This window comes from Diceros bicornis, chromosome 24 (assembly GCF_020826845.1).
Source record: "Diceros bicornis minor isolate mBicDic1 chromosome 24, mDicBic1.mat.cur, whole genome shotgun sequence".
NCBI classification, from domain to species: Eukaryota; Metazoa; Chordata; class Mammalia; order Perissodactyla; family Rhinocerotidae; genus Diceros; species Diceros bicornis.
Genome location: NC_080763.1, coordinates 27,236,227 through 27,249,863, shown reverse-complemented (window position 1 = coordinate 27,249,863; position 13,637 = coordinate 27,236,227). Strand labels below are relative to the sequence as shown.

At 40.9% G+C, this 13,637-nt stretch overlaps 1 protein-coding gene across 1 annotated transcript in view; it reads right to left on the bottom strand.

The window, feature by feature from the left end:
- NRXN3 (neurexin 3) overlaps positions 1-13,637 on the bottom strand; it is a 1,476,736-nt gene that overhangs the window by 168,582 nt on the left and 1,294,517 nt on the right. The window contains 1 exon segment of the mRNA XM_058567468.1: positions 8,144-8,315. Within this exon segment, the coding sequence (XP_058423451.1) occupies positions 8,144-8,315 (172 nt within the window).

The following is a 13,637-nucleotide window of genomic DNA, read 5'->3' as shown; positions in this document are numbered from 1 at the left end:
TCCAGCAAAATTATTCTTGTGCTCAAGAACCCTCTAGATAAAAAGCAGTGCCTTGTTCACTAAAGAATTCTGGATAAATAATGTCTTTAGTTATTGTAATTGCTACTATATTATCTGATCTAAATTTTCATCATCATAACAAACTCATGTGTGTGTTATTTAATTATTTTATAAATAACCTTGAGTCGTGTGTTAGCTTAATGTCTCAGGGAAATGTGCCTTCTGCCCATGTGTTTATGGGCCGCCTTTCCCTCTCTCCAAAATAGTCTTTTCTTCCATAGGAGAGATATATATACATGCACGTGTGCGTATGTGTGTGTGTGTATAATATATGTATGTATATTATATAGATAGTCTTGTCTTTTGTCTTCTTGGTGGTTATGTTTAATTTCAGCATTAGCAAAGCCCACATTTTGCCTTGAAACGCTTATCAGCTTCTAAGAGACATTTATAGGGAGAGAAAGGCTCCAGGTTTGATAGCAGTAATTGTGTTTAACTTGTAAGACACAGGCTATTTATCTTGCAGCTGGGAATTCACAGAAGGGAAAGGAGGTTCACCTGATAAAACAAAAATTAAAGAAAAAAAACTAAGCACCCTCTCGCCGCTCTCCCATCCCCCAAACAAGACCATTAAACAGTAAAACAGACTTTTATCCAATAAAGCTATTTCTGTCCACTTAGATATGGTGCTAGAAGGTAAAATGGGATCATGAAAGGAAAGAGGTTGCCCAAGTCCCAAAAGGCCTAACGGACGATGAGGATGAAGGCAAATGTCATAAATGCCCGGGGAAGTGCTGACTTCTAATTTGGCAGAAATTGGAGATTTAACTTCAGAGAAAAATTCTAAATTGGCAAGACTTGGGTTTAAGACCAGAATTTCTGGGGCATGCATGTGTTCCAGGGTATCAAAAGGAATTTATGGAAGGAACAGAGTCTGATTTAAAAATGGACCTCTCAAGTCAGATGGTCTTGGGTTAGAATACCAGCATTTCCACTCACGCTGTGAGTCAGGCAAGTCCCTAAGATCTCTGGGACTGTACCTAATCTGTAAAATGGGAATGAAACAAACATTACCTCAAGGGTTGTATAAAGACTAAATAAGTTGTTGTACATGAAGTGGGAAGTATGTAGTGAATGCTCAACAAAGGGTAGCCATCACCACTAGCTGAGAGATGCTGGCATCTGCTGTTAGCTACATCTCTGGGACAACGACCCCATGAATCAAATGGAGTTATTATCTCAGTGACTGTGGAATGACAAAATACTTTAGATAAGTTCAACGGTATATGAAAGTAAATGCCCATTATTTTACTAATGATATAAATGAAGATTTACAGTATATAAAATAGGTAAGAGGAAATAGGAGACAATATTCTAGTCTTGCACTGTCCAGTGCCGGTCACCAGCCACCAGCCTCATAGTGTCGGCCTGAGGACTGAATGAGAGAATATATTGAAATCCCTCAGTGCCTAGGACATATTAACTGCACCATAAAAATAAACCTTCAGAGCCTCAGTCATGTGGTTAGTGGCTACTATATTGAATAGCACTGGTCGCCAGTCTGAAAGAAGAAAAACAGACATTTTTAGCTTTCCAAATATCAGTGTTTCTGAAACCTAGCCGCATATAGAATCACCTTTGGAGCTTTTAAAAAAATATGATGCCCAGACCAGGGCTTCTCAAATTTTACTATGCACGTGAATCACTTGGGGATCTTGTTAAAATGCAGGTTCTGATTCAGTAGGTCTGGAGTGTTGCCTGAGATTCTGCATTTTTAACAAGCCTCTTGGTGATGCTGACACTGCTGATCCATGGAGGACACACCAGACCAATTAAATTAGATTACCTGGGACTGGGGCCTTAGCACACACAGTTTATTAAAAGTTCCCAGGGGAATCTAATTTGCAGGAAGGCTAAAGAATACTGCTTCACACAAAAATATCTATTGAAAAGATTTTTTTTTCCTTTTTTTGCTGAGGAAGATTAGCCCAGAGCTAACACCTGTTGCAAATCCTCCTCTATTTTGTATGTGGGCCACCACAGCATGGCCACCGACCAGTGGTGTAAGTCCACACCTGGGAATCGAACCCTGTCTGCTGAAGTGGAGCGCACCGAACTTAACCAGTAGGTCACCAGGGCTGGCCCTGAAAAGATTCTTAAACATTTTTTCACCAAAGACCAATCCCAGTAAGTTGAAAGTCCCTTGGAAATAGAAACTTTCCCACTTGTGAATCCTAATTCATTCCTGATAAATTGGAAAGAATGACTATTCAGCAGTGTAAGTATTCAGGATGCACTGGTTTGATAGATTAATTGATACGTTTTGTGACCAAATGTTTGGAGAACTTATTTCTAAGATGGTTTTAAAATGTACCTAGCAATGTTCAAACACAATATTCATTAAGAGAGCCTCTCTCTAGTTGCTGTTACATCTCTGCAGTCTTAAAATCATGTTCAAATATGGCTTTCCCTCTTGATCGTATTTATACTTCTTATTCCCTTTGCAGGACTTCACTATCCATGTTTCTTCTCCCTGTTGAAGTGAAAGTAACACTAGTCCTGAATGGATGAATGAGCAGGTAGATGGGGCTTGTTTTAATGTGTGCTTCAAATCTGGCAGGGCCTCAAATGTTTGCAGAAAGACTGTAAGAAAAGGGAAAGAAAACCTTCCGGCTAGGAATTAATGAAAATCCAAGGCCTGAGAAATTTCAGCATCATGTCAAGTGCATAGACTTGCTTTTAACCCTTCCAACTCTCAATAATCTACCATGAGATGTGGACAAAAAAATTCTCTTATCCCCATGTATACTGTGTTAACTAGGAAAGGACAATAAGCATTTGAAATCAAATATTTTGGGGACTTTTTTTCAACTGGGGGTTATTTTGCACCCCAGAGGGCATTTGTGGAGATATGCTACTGGCGTCTAGAAAGTAGAAGTCAAGGGCCGGCCCCGTGGCTTAGCAGTTAAGTGTGCACGCTCCGCTACTGGCGGCCCGAGTTCGGATCCCCAGTGTGCACCGATGCACCGTTTCTCCGGCCGTGCTGAGGCCGCGTCTCACATACAGCAACTAGGAGGATGTGCATCTATGACATACAACTATCTATCTACTGGGGCTTTGGGGAAAAAAAAGGAGGAGGATTGGCTCAAAGCCAGTCTTCCTCAGCAAAAAGAGGAGGATTATCATGGATGTTAGCTCAGGGCTGATCTTCCTCAAAAAAAAAAAGTAGAAGTCAAGGATGCTGCTAAACATCCTACAATGCACAGGACAGCCCCCCTACACCAAGGAATTATCCAGTGCAAAACACCAATCTGAGAAACTCTACTAACTGAACTACTCTAGGCAGGGATTTCTATTTGAGAATACTATTGATGGAAAAAACAAACAAAAACAAAAACCTAAAAACCTAGTGTTGGTATCAATAAAATCTTGACTCTGATATACAGAAAAATGGGCAGGAAATTTGAGGTAGTGCAATCTGAGGATCAGGTTAGGAATCTTGGCTCTACCCCGTAAGCTGTGTGATACTGGGTAAGTTATTTAGCCTCTCAGAGTCTACATAAAGCAACCTTAATATGGGTAGGTGGTAATAATAATACCAAAGCCAGTTCCCTCACAGGATGGAGGGAGGCTCAAATGTAATAATGCATATGAAGGCACTTTGAGCATCAGTAAGCGCTTAGCAATATTTTTACTTTCAAACCCTATAAAGCCAAAGTTCAGTGAATTGGACACATTCAAATACAAACAGAGTTTTCTAATCTAGTGTCCTTAAAGGGAAGCACTTCTACATCCTTTTCCTGTTTTGAATTGGGTGGTCAAACAGGATTGAAGCATAGGTCAGCAGTGGGCATTTTATTACCTGAGGAAGAGGAATCCAATTGAGTACTTCAACTGACTTAGTTTGCAATATCAAGAAAAAAAATAAAACAATTGACACTCTGCTCTCCTCAGCACCACCTGCCATGGGAAGATGGAAAGTCCTGAACAACTGACCTGCTTATCAATCTTCACTCCCCAGGAAGCCTGGCTCTGACCGGAAAAGCACCTTGCTCAGGGTTCTAACAGCCCTGATGACACACCCAGCCACGCACTCACAGCAGACTGAAGATCTAACAATCCCAGTCAGCCCAGCCTCCCAGGGGGCCAAAGCTGGGGCTGAAAATAATTCCTCATGCTCAACTCACCTTTCACCTCCTCTCCCTTGTCCCCACCACTGCATTGTGTCAAGACAGCAATCAGAGGCTTTATAAGGAACATTTGTCAGTGCCTAGATGCTAGCTCTGGGCTGATTCTTTTATTTCCCTCTCCTGTTCCTTAGACTTTCTATTTTCAGACTCAAAGAAACAAGTTGCTTTCAAGTTCTATCTCCCAGAAATAAGTGATATAAGATTCTGATGGCTATAGAACTATTTTCATTTTGGATCCTTCCTGATTCACAAAGAACCAATGCTACATGCCCTGTGCCCAGCAGGTTTCTAAATATTTCACAGTGGGATGTTTCAGTAGAGCTATATAAAATCCTATAAATGCCCATGAGAAGATTCTGGGGTTGACCCATTCATCTTGACGCACAGGGACCTGGTGAGCAGGAGCAATTCCCTGAGAGCATGCCCTCAGAATGAGATAACGTAAGCAAACATTCTGTAGGAGCTATTCTGTAAGTCTTTACTGTTTAAATATTAGCAATAGACAAGTAGCACGACTGAACTCCTTTGAGGGTTTCTATACTCACCGCTATCAATAAAACAGAATGGCTTGGAAAAAGAAAGATACATCACTTTTGCAGAAACTGTCAGGCTTGCCTGGCCAGGCAGCTTTGTTCTTTGATTCCAGATACAGGGAGTATTTTGACTTTATGGTTTAAAATACATTAAATAAACACTGTCAGATTGCTCTAATTGATGCTTTAAATTTATGGATCTTTTCAGTAGCAAACGGAGTCAGGTGGGAGAGAAATAAGGTACCCAAAGCTCAAAAGACGAGCCACTCCTAGGAAGTCTTGGCAGGGCGGAAAGTGAAACTAGTATGTTGGACTTTCCAAAATCACTTTACAATCTAGGTGACGAAGTCAGCTGGTAGCTCCTTTAAATACTCAGTATTCTTTTGATTGGTTCATGAAAGCCCACTGTCATTGCTGTCAGGAGGACAGCTTGGACTCATTACAAATGAGTCTTTTAGCACAGTTAAAAGAACTTTTCTTTTCTAGGGGAGGATTTTCAACTCCACATCTTACAATACATCTTTGTGCGGTTATTGGTACTGACCTTTGTAATATGACACTTCTAAAAAAGGAATAACTCTAAGATGAGACAAGAAGAAAGATGTTCATTTCTATCTATGTGTTTTTCAAAATATCCCCCAATTTGCTGTGGGAACAATGGTGGAAATTATGCTCAGCTGGGAACAGGAGAATCTAGTCCTAGTTCTGTCCCTCCTTTACTGTGTGACCGTAGGAAAGACACAGTATCTCCCTGGGTCTCTTTTTACATTTGAAATGGAGAATAAAAATATCCACCCTACACAATTTACTGGTTATTTAACAGTCAAAATGAAGTAATCTGTATGAGTGATTTTGTAATAGTAAAAAAATGCTACCCTAATGTTTGGTAATCCTCAAAGCTAACATTTATTAAGTAATGAAAATCAACTCAGCATTATGTTGAGTATTTTACATCTGTTTAACTCACTTAATCTTCACATTAGCCCTGAAAAGTAAGTATTATCATTACCCCATTTTACAGACTAGGAAACAGAGACTCAGGAGGTTAAATAATTTGCCCAAGGTCTGGAACTGGATCACCAAATAGGAAGAATAAGCACGCACTTAGAGAACCAAGACAGCAGAGACGGTAAAAAATGGGAATGTGAGGAGAAAGAATTTGATGTATTTTTAAAGCATTATAGTGATCATCAGAGAAGAAAAATCAGAATGGTTAGAAATTCTTTCACTTATTTTATGGTTATTGTCTTGTGAATTGTTTGGGGAGAGAGGCACCAAATATTTCAGTGGTTAGGGCATTTCAAGGTCTTAATCCAGCCTGCCTCAGACTCAGAGCTAATGGCACCAAGATCCCAACTCCTGCCAGCTAACTCCAAAGCCCATGCTTATAACTGCAGTACTGCATCATGTCCTATAATAATAACACACATTATTACCAAATAACAGTTCCAACAGTTACTAGTAATAATAGTTTTCAGTGGGAAGCAATGCCATTAAAGAAAGGTAGATCCTGTTTTGAAAACATAAGAAGCAACCTATAATTTGAAACTAAAGCTATAAAGAGATAGGCATACAGCAAGGGTCACTGGTTTTCTTACATATCTGTGGCTTTAAAATGACCATTCAAGAGCCTTATCATTATTGGCAGCCAACTTGTGGATTCTATATTGGCTCAGGGCAAGAGGTTAACATCAATTTAGAAATCTTTGAAATTCCTAATAGAAACACAACAAACCCTACAGCAGCACTAGCAGGGCCAATGATAATATGCATGGAGAGAGATGGATTCTTCCTATGAGCAAATGAACAGCTTTTAAAATCTCAGTCTATTTGATTCCCCCACCCCTATCCCCCAGAATTTAAGCAAGAAGCATTTAAAAACCAGGTCTATTAGTGTCTAGTGAATTTGGATGATGGTGAGAGTTCACAGTAGCAGCTAACACCTTTGGCTCTCTTCAAAGGCTCAAAGATAGATGCATAAGGTCATTTTTGTGCCTTAATCTAAGAAGTGCTAAGAGTATGACAAGAGACTCCTAGCAAAGGATGAACTGGATATTGTACAGAGATTGAGATGGCAGATAAATGGGTAGGTGGGGCATTTTGCTTCAATATCTTGAGGGTCTTGTCTGCTATTTGTGGATGCTCTCATAATTCTTAAACCAGACATTGGAAGACTGGCTATTAGGGGAAAATCCCAGTAGCACAGTTACCTCTGATTGGCTTTTAAAAAAATTAATGCTAAATTAGGCATGAAAACAAAATACAGCCTTCAAAATTCTTGGGCTACAAATAGACATATTTACTTTATGTATTTCTCTCAAGTTTGACGATTATTAGCTAAACAGCTCTTAAACTTCTAGAAAGGTGCTTCTGGCTTCCTCTTCTCTGTGCCCACCTCATTATAACGGAAGGGAGAGGATAAGAGTGAGAAAATTACGGGGAGTTTGGAGTGTAGGAGATATAGAGTTAGACATAGCTGCATGCCCACATCAGTGACAATTTCAATATTCTGAGCTATTCTCTTGCATCCACCAGGTGATAATGCAATGGTGACGCAAAGGCCCTTAGCCAAAGTATTTTCCCTTCCATTCCTGGAACATTTGTGATCAGGGTTCAGGGCTCTTTTCCTGGGGTAAGTGACAGATGAGAGGGAAAGCTAGGGGATTATTTGAATGATCTCTTTTAAAGAAGGCAACCTTTCCTCCCATTGCCCTTGATTCAGCCATCTGTCTCTGGGAGTTTGTTGGCAAATGCTCCTTGACAATACAATTTAAACAGATGATTAACCTCTTTCCCTCCCACACCAGCATGCTTGCTATTAAAATGCCTACTAGGACCAATCTCTGAATATCAAGTCAGGCTTAGTCAACCAATTGCCAACAAATTGGCGAAATCAACCAAATGAATGAAATTCCATCCTTAGTTTTTCTCTCATTGTTACCCTGACTTGCTGTTCATCAATTCAAGTTTAGTAAACTTCCTCTCACAGTCTTTCTGCAATCTCTGGCCATCTGTACATTCAATCACACTTGACTCAATGGCACCATGAAGTCCAGATCTCAAATTGATTGTTCCATGATTATTGATGAGTGCTCATGACGGAGATGGTGCCCTATTCCTCTGTTGCTCATCATTTGCAGTGCCCCAGGAAACCTACAGTAATTGTCTTTGCTATGAGTCAGTCAGGCAGTATTAGTCAGGTTGACAAAAAGTATTCAGTGCATAGTTAGTAAGTCTCCAGAAGTGCCCTACACTAGACCAAGTCTTAAAGAAATAATGTATCTTCCCATCCAAAAGACATGAATGTGTGCTTAATATTCAGTGTTTTATGATTTGGGGACAGTCAGGAGAAAAATCATCATTTAGAATTACGAATCGGGGAGCAAAAGAGAGTATGGTCATTGAGACTGAAACACGTACCTGTGGGATAATGTTCATTCACGGGCCAGTTGTCCACCTGAAGTGTGGCGTTGCCACCGTTCCTGGTGAAGCGCACCACGTGGTATTTACCATCATTTACAGGGGTTCTCTCTTCCTTAATAGAGATGTCAACTGTGCCAATATTGAAGACAACTCCAATTTTCCCCTGTTCCTGGAATAAAGAAACACAAAAGGCATAGTTATCACCCACCACAAGGTTTTCTCCCTTTCAAGTTGATCCTCCAACTAACAATAAATCTGAATGCGCCCAGAGGGAGCTGTCAGCGTGAAGTTAATAATAGTATCCTAAATTTCTCCATGGGCTTTCATCCTGAACATAAAAACCAATGACATAAAGCCGCCCAAATTGCTCTCACAGGCTTCATTGCACAGGTTACATCATTTGATTGCCCTCAACAGATATCAAAGCTGGAACCACAGAACTACCTAACAACTGTGTAGTGACACTGCAAAGTTCATTTCTGTGAGATGCATTAGGTCTGCTTTCTAGGAGAGGCTAATAAGACACTGGACCCCAGATCACTTCACAATTCAGATTTAGGATTAAAGAGGAAATATGAGTCTGCTTGCACATTTTGAGGCAATCAAGACCAAGGGGAGGGGTAAAGAATGGTTAGGAGTCAATGGCAGAGGTGCTAGAATTATGGAGCCACTCCTGATGATACTTTCTGTAGGTCCAAACCACATACAAAAGGTATCCTCAGTAGAGGCCAGTGAAACTGAGCTGGGGTTTTCAGAGTCAGATGGCTGCTACCCTTCCTGCACCTGTAGCCCTACACTTAAAGCTAACTCAAAGAGGGATGTAATAGTCGGTGTTATAGATTTATGTTACACAGCAGAAGAGAACCTCTGTGGCCCCAAAAGACTTCTGGGAGGGAAGACACAATGAATTCCAGAAAAGTAACAATATAGCAATGAAGGTGATGACTATGGTGATGGTGATGGTGGTGGTGACATCCTCTACCTCCTGGGGAGTGCCCAGAAACACTGAAATATAAATGATAATGCTATTAAAACTCTTACTCTTCTCCTCTAATAATTGGTTACGACTAGGAGTTAGAATTAGTATTCAAAATGAGACAGAAAATGAAAGTAACCTTACTGATCAGATACAGCCTGTCTCTCTCACCCTCTTGGAAATGTATCTCAGCATGCGGGGTGTCATGAGAGATGGGTAAGGAGAGAAGGGAGACATCTTTCTCCAGTTCTCTAGTTGTCTGACTTATTGGCTAAGCAATAGGTTGAACACCCAAGGATAATAAAATATAGTTGTAATTCTGAAGTTCTGCCAGACTGAGACACAACATCTGTCCACATAATCTCTGTTATTCCCTATTTCCTGATTCAAGAAGTAGAAAGAGAAGGAGAAGAATGAGGAGGAGGAGGAAACGGGAAAAGAAGTCCAGAATCCATATTAAACTAGCATGTAGGAAAGATTTCCCTGCGTCTCAAATTTAGTAATTTGGTTAATTCTTTCATTTATTCATTCAATACATAAATACAATATTTATTAAGTACTTACTATGCTTCAAGTCAAAAAATTCAGACTTTTCGTGAGAGTTTAGGCACTAGTTTCCATATAGTTTGGGACACTTTACTTATTTTTCCAGAAGACAGGCTTTCCTCACCTTGCCAATTTTCCTTTAGTATGTGAATACATCTTGTGCCCAATAAAAGAATGGATAAGTACCCGGGAGTCTTGATCTTAGAAAGCAGCAATCTAGGCTGATCAACAAAGGCTGCTTTCAGCACGCAGGATGGTGAGATATAGGGTGGACATCATTGCTTCCTTTGTGCACTGACGGCATAGAACACAATGTAAAATGATGTCTGCAATTCCCATGTTCTGTTCTCTGAGAAAAGTAATTCAGGTACCTCCTACAGTGGCGACTAAACATACCCATGATTTCTTAAATCCCTGTTTATTGTGACGCTAGTTCTCATTTTTTTTTTTCCATCTCTACACCTCCAGTGCTAATCAAAGTATATAGCATTAAAATATGATGCATGTAGGCCAGCCGAGTGGCATAGTGGTTAAGTTTGTGCCCTTTGCTTTGGCCGTCCGGGGTCTGCAGGTTCAGATCCCGGGCACGGACATACGCACCACTTATCAAGCCATGCTGTGGCAGGCGTCCCAAATATAAAGTAGAGGAAGATGGGCACGATGTTAGCCCAGGGCCAGTTTTCCTCAGCAAAAAGAGGAGGCTTGGCAACAGATGTTAGCTCAGGGCTAATCTTCCTCACACACAAAAAAATATAATGCATAGATAAATGAACCTGATGATGGGTTCTTTTGCATCTTTCATGCCCATAATTACTAATATTATGATTCATTTTATTCTTTCTCCTTAATTTCTCAGAAATTCAGAAATGACAACATGATTTTTCTGCTCTCTCTTAAAGAGTTGGCATTCATTTCTAAGTGTGCGTGTGTGTGTGTGTTGGTACCTAATCACCCTCATTCCTAAATAAGCTAGGCTATAATAACTTGAGTCATAACCTGTTTAGCAGAATGAAAGGACTGGAGGAGTTAAGAAACCATGACTGCAGACACCATTACTCCTCTGCCCACCCCACAAATGTGGGCTGTTTATCGCACCACTGTTCTTCAATGAGAAACCACTATATAAATCCTGGATGCATGGAGAGGACTGCTGGTGATTCAATTCACCTCTGAGTCACTAATTAATCATGGATGGAGAACAGCTTTAAGGGGAGAGAGGAGACTAAACCAGCATCTTGCAGCTTTTCAGCAATAGCAGTGGCAAAGTACAGTTCTGGCTCAGTGAATTGGCTGATCAGCGAGATACATTCTTGGGCAGATTTTCTGCAAGATCCATAATAGATTCAGGAAAAGAAAAGATTTAATCTCTGCCAGAATAAATATTTGGTCCTTATCTTAGGCGCCACACATTTGCCGTTGCAATTACTGTTTCGGAGAGATCTTCTTAATCCTGCTAGCACACTGCTAATGTCAGTGGAGACCCTTACCCAGATGTTTCGTTGTGTTTCCCGAAGTGGTAAATGTGGCTGTGCTAGACCTCAGATGTGGTCTCCCTACCCACAGTAATAAGATTTCATTACTGCAATCTCCTTGTCATTTGTTTTGGGACCGCAGTGGCATGATAATCCGTGGCTAACTGCTTTGTCTCAGTTCATTATAAGCCTTGCGGCAAATACGCATATAGTTGCCCAGGCTTAAATCCACCATGCTCAGCTGCCATGAAAATCAGCTCTGCTGGTTCACATGTCCAGAGAAGAGAAGATGTGAGGGAGTCAGCTTTGACTGACCTTGGTCAAGTTACTTAACTTTTCTGATCCCATTTCTTGATAATATGTTATGGGGACAGGATACCAGCTCTACATACTTCATAGGGCTGTTGTTAGGGTGAAAAGATATGATTAATACGACAGCACTTTATAACAATAAAATATTATACAAATATAAGGGATAAATGAGATCAGGAGAAGGAACCGTCCAATCATCTGTCCATATATAATACCCTCTGATTACTGAAGAAGTTCATTGGTTCAATAGCATACATTGGGTTTTAGCACAGCACGCTTCAAATAATACCTCTGTCTCTTAAAGCTCTATGATCTTGGGCAGGTTATTTAACTTATTTCTTTTCTATAAAGGAATGCGTGGAGGGAGGGAGAAGCGAATGGCATCCTCTGAAGCTTGTTGTGAGAATTTTAGGAGAACACGCATGTGTGAAGCACCTGGCACACGGCTGTGCACACTTTGGGACCTCAGTAAACGTCAGTCATCTTTTCCCTTTCTTTCCCCTCATTAGCGTAGTTGAAAGTAGTGGCACGAGCTAAGGACTGGTTGGTTGGGCGACGCTGTCATCAAGAAATATTATGAAAATAAATGTAAATTTTAGCAAAGAGAACATTAAAAAACAACATTTGCACAGTTAATTTCCTGTCACAATTTGGTAGTTGCTCTCTCTCCACATTCCTTGGTACCTTTGATAAGCCTCTCCAAGACAAGCAAAGTGTAGCTGCAAAAACAGCATGACTATAAATTTTAATAACTCCATGCCCATCACCACTAAAGTTGCTGCCAAGGCAGTCACTTCACTCTATGTTCTTCCTCAATATTAAAAACAAAGACAAATGGTAAATCAGAAGACATTACCAAAGAATCCTCAAGTGCATTCAGGAAAAAACTGAATGGTACAGAAAACAGCTGTCCTTAAATAGCCAGTAAGTCATTCATCATCAATAATGACTGTTTATGAGCCCAACTGGTTCCTCCAATTAGTCCTGCTCCAGCTTTCTTTTTTTTTTTTTAATTTTATTTATTTATTTTTTCCCCCAAAGCCCCAGTAGATAGTTGTATGTCATAGCTGCACATCCTTCTAGTTGCTGTATGTGGGACGCGGCCTCAGCATGGCCCGGGAAGCGGTGCGTCGGTGCGTGCCGGGGGTCCGAACCTGGGCCGCCAGCAGTGGAGCGCGCGCACTTAACCACTAAGCCACGGGGCCGGCGCGACCAGCTTTCTGATCTTCCATCAGCCACATTACGTTATTGCTGTGCAGGTGACCCAAGAGATGCTACCCACACTGGGGTCAGATTTCAGGAGCAGAAATGCACAAGGGCGAGAAAAATCCTCAGGAATAAAGATCTCCCTGAAGGCAATCGCTTCATTCATTCCAGAGCGCCCCCAGGGAAAGCAGAATGCACCATCTACTATTTTAGAAAATCGCAGCTGACAGAAATAGAACTGGGACTCCCAAATGTATGCCAGGCAGATGTGCAAAGGAAACAGTTCTCAGTATCTTAACTTCTAGGCTTCCCACAGAATTGGTGAGTTCAGTGCTAGGCAATAATATAGGAAGAACAACATGTATGCGATCCCTCTTGGTGCCAGACACTGCCAGGCCTTTCATACCCAGTGCAAAGTCTGGGTCATAGTAAAGAAAGTAATCAGTAGCACTGTTGACCACATGTTTCTCGTTCTCCCCCATTACAGCCTCATAGTAAGAGAGAACTTCTGGGTCCCCTTGGGATGTGTAGGGCTGAGACCAGTGTTGACCAATAAACTGGGTGTCACTCCTAAGTCATGCATTTAATTGCTGGTGTGAGATCCACCAGAGTTCTCCCATTGGCTCTCTACCACCATACCCTGGTAGTGGCTTCTTTGCCAGCCTGGGTCATTGAGGGAGGATGACAACAAGCCAGTTTGCAATGGACATGGAACATGACCAAGAAACAAAGCATGGTTCCTTTATGCCACCAAATATTTGAAGCTGTTTGTTACTGCAGCATGACCCAGACCACCTTGATGGACAGAGTATGTGCTCAGTAAAAAATTGTTTAATAGAAGAATTTCAAATTCTCACAATTGCTCTCCATATTTTATATGTTAAAAAGATGGAGGGCCAGAGAATTGGGAATTTATATAACTAATAAGCTATATATTTTAGATTAGAATTCAAGTCTGTCTGTCTTAAAAATCCATGGA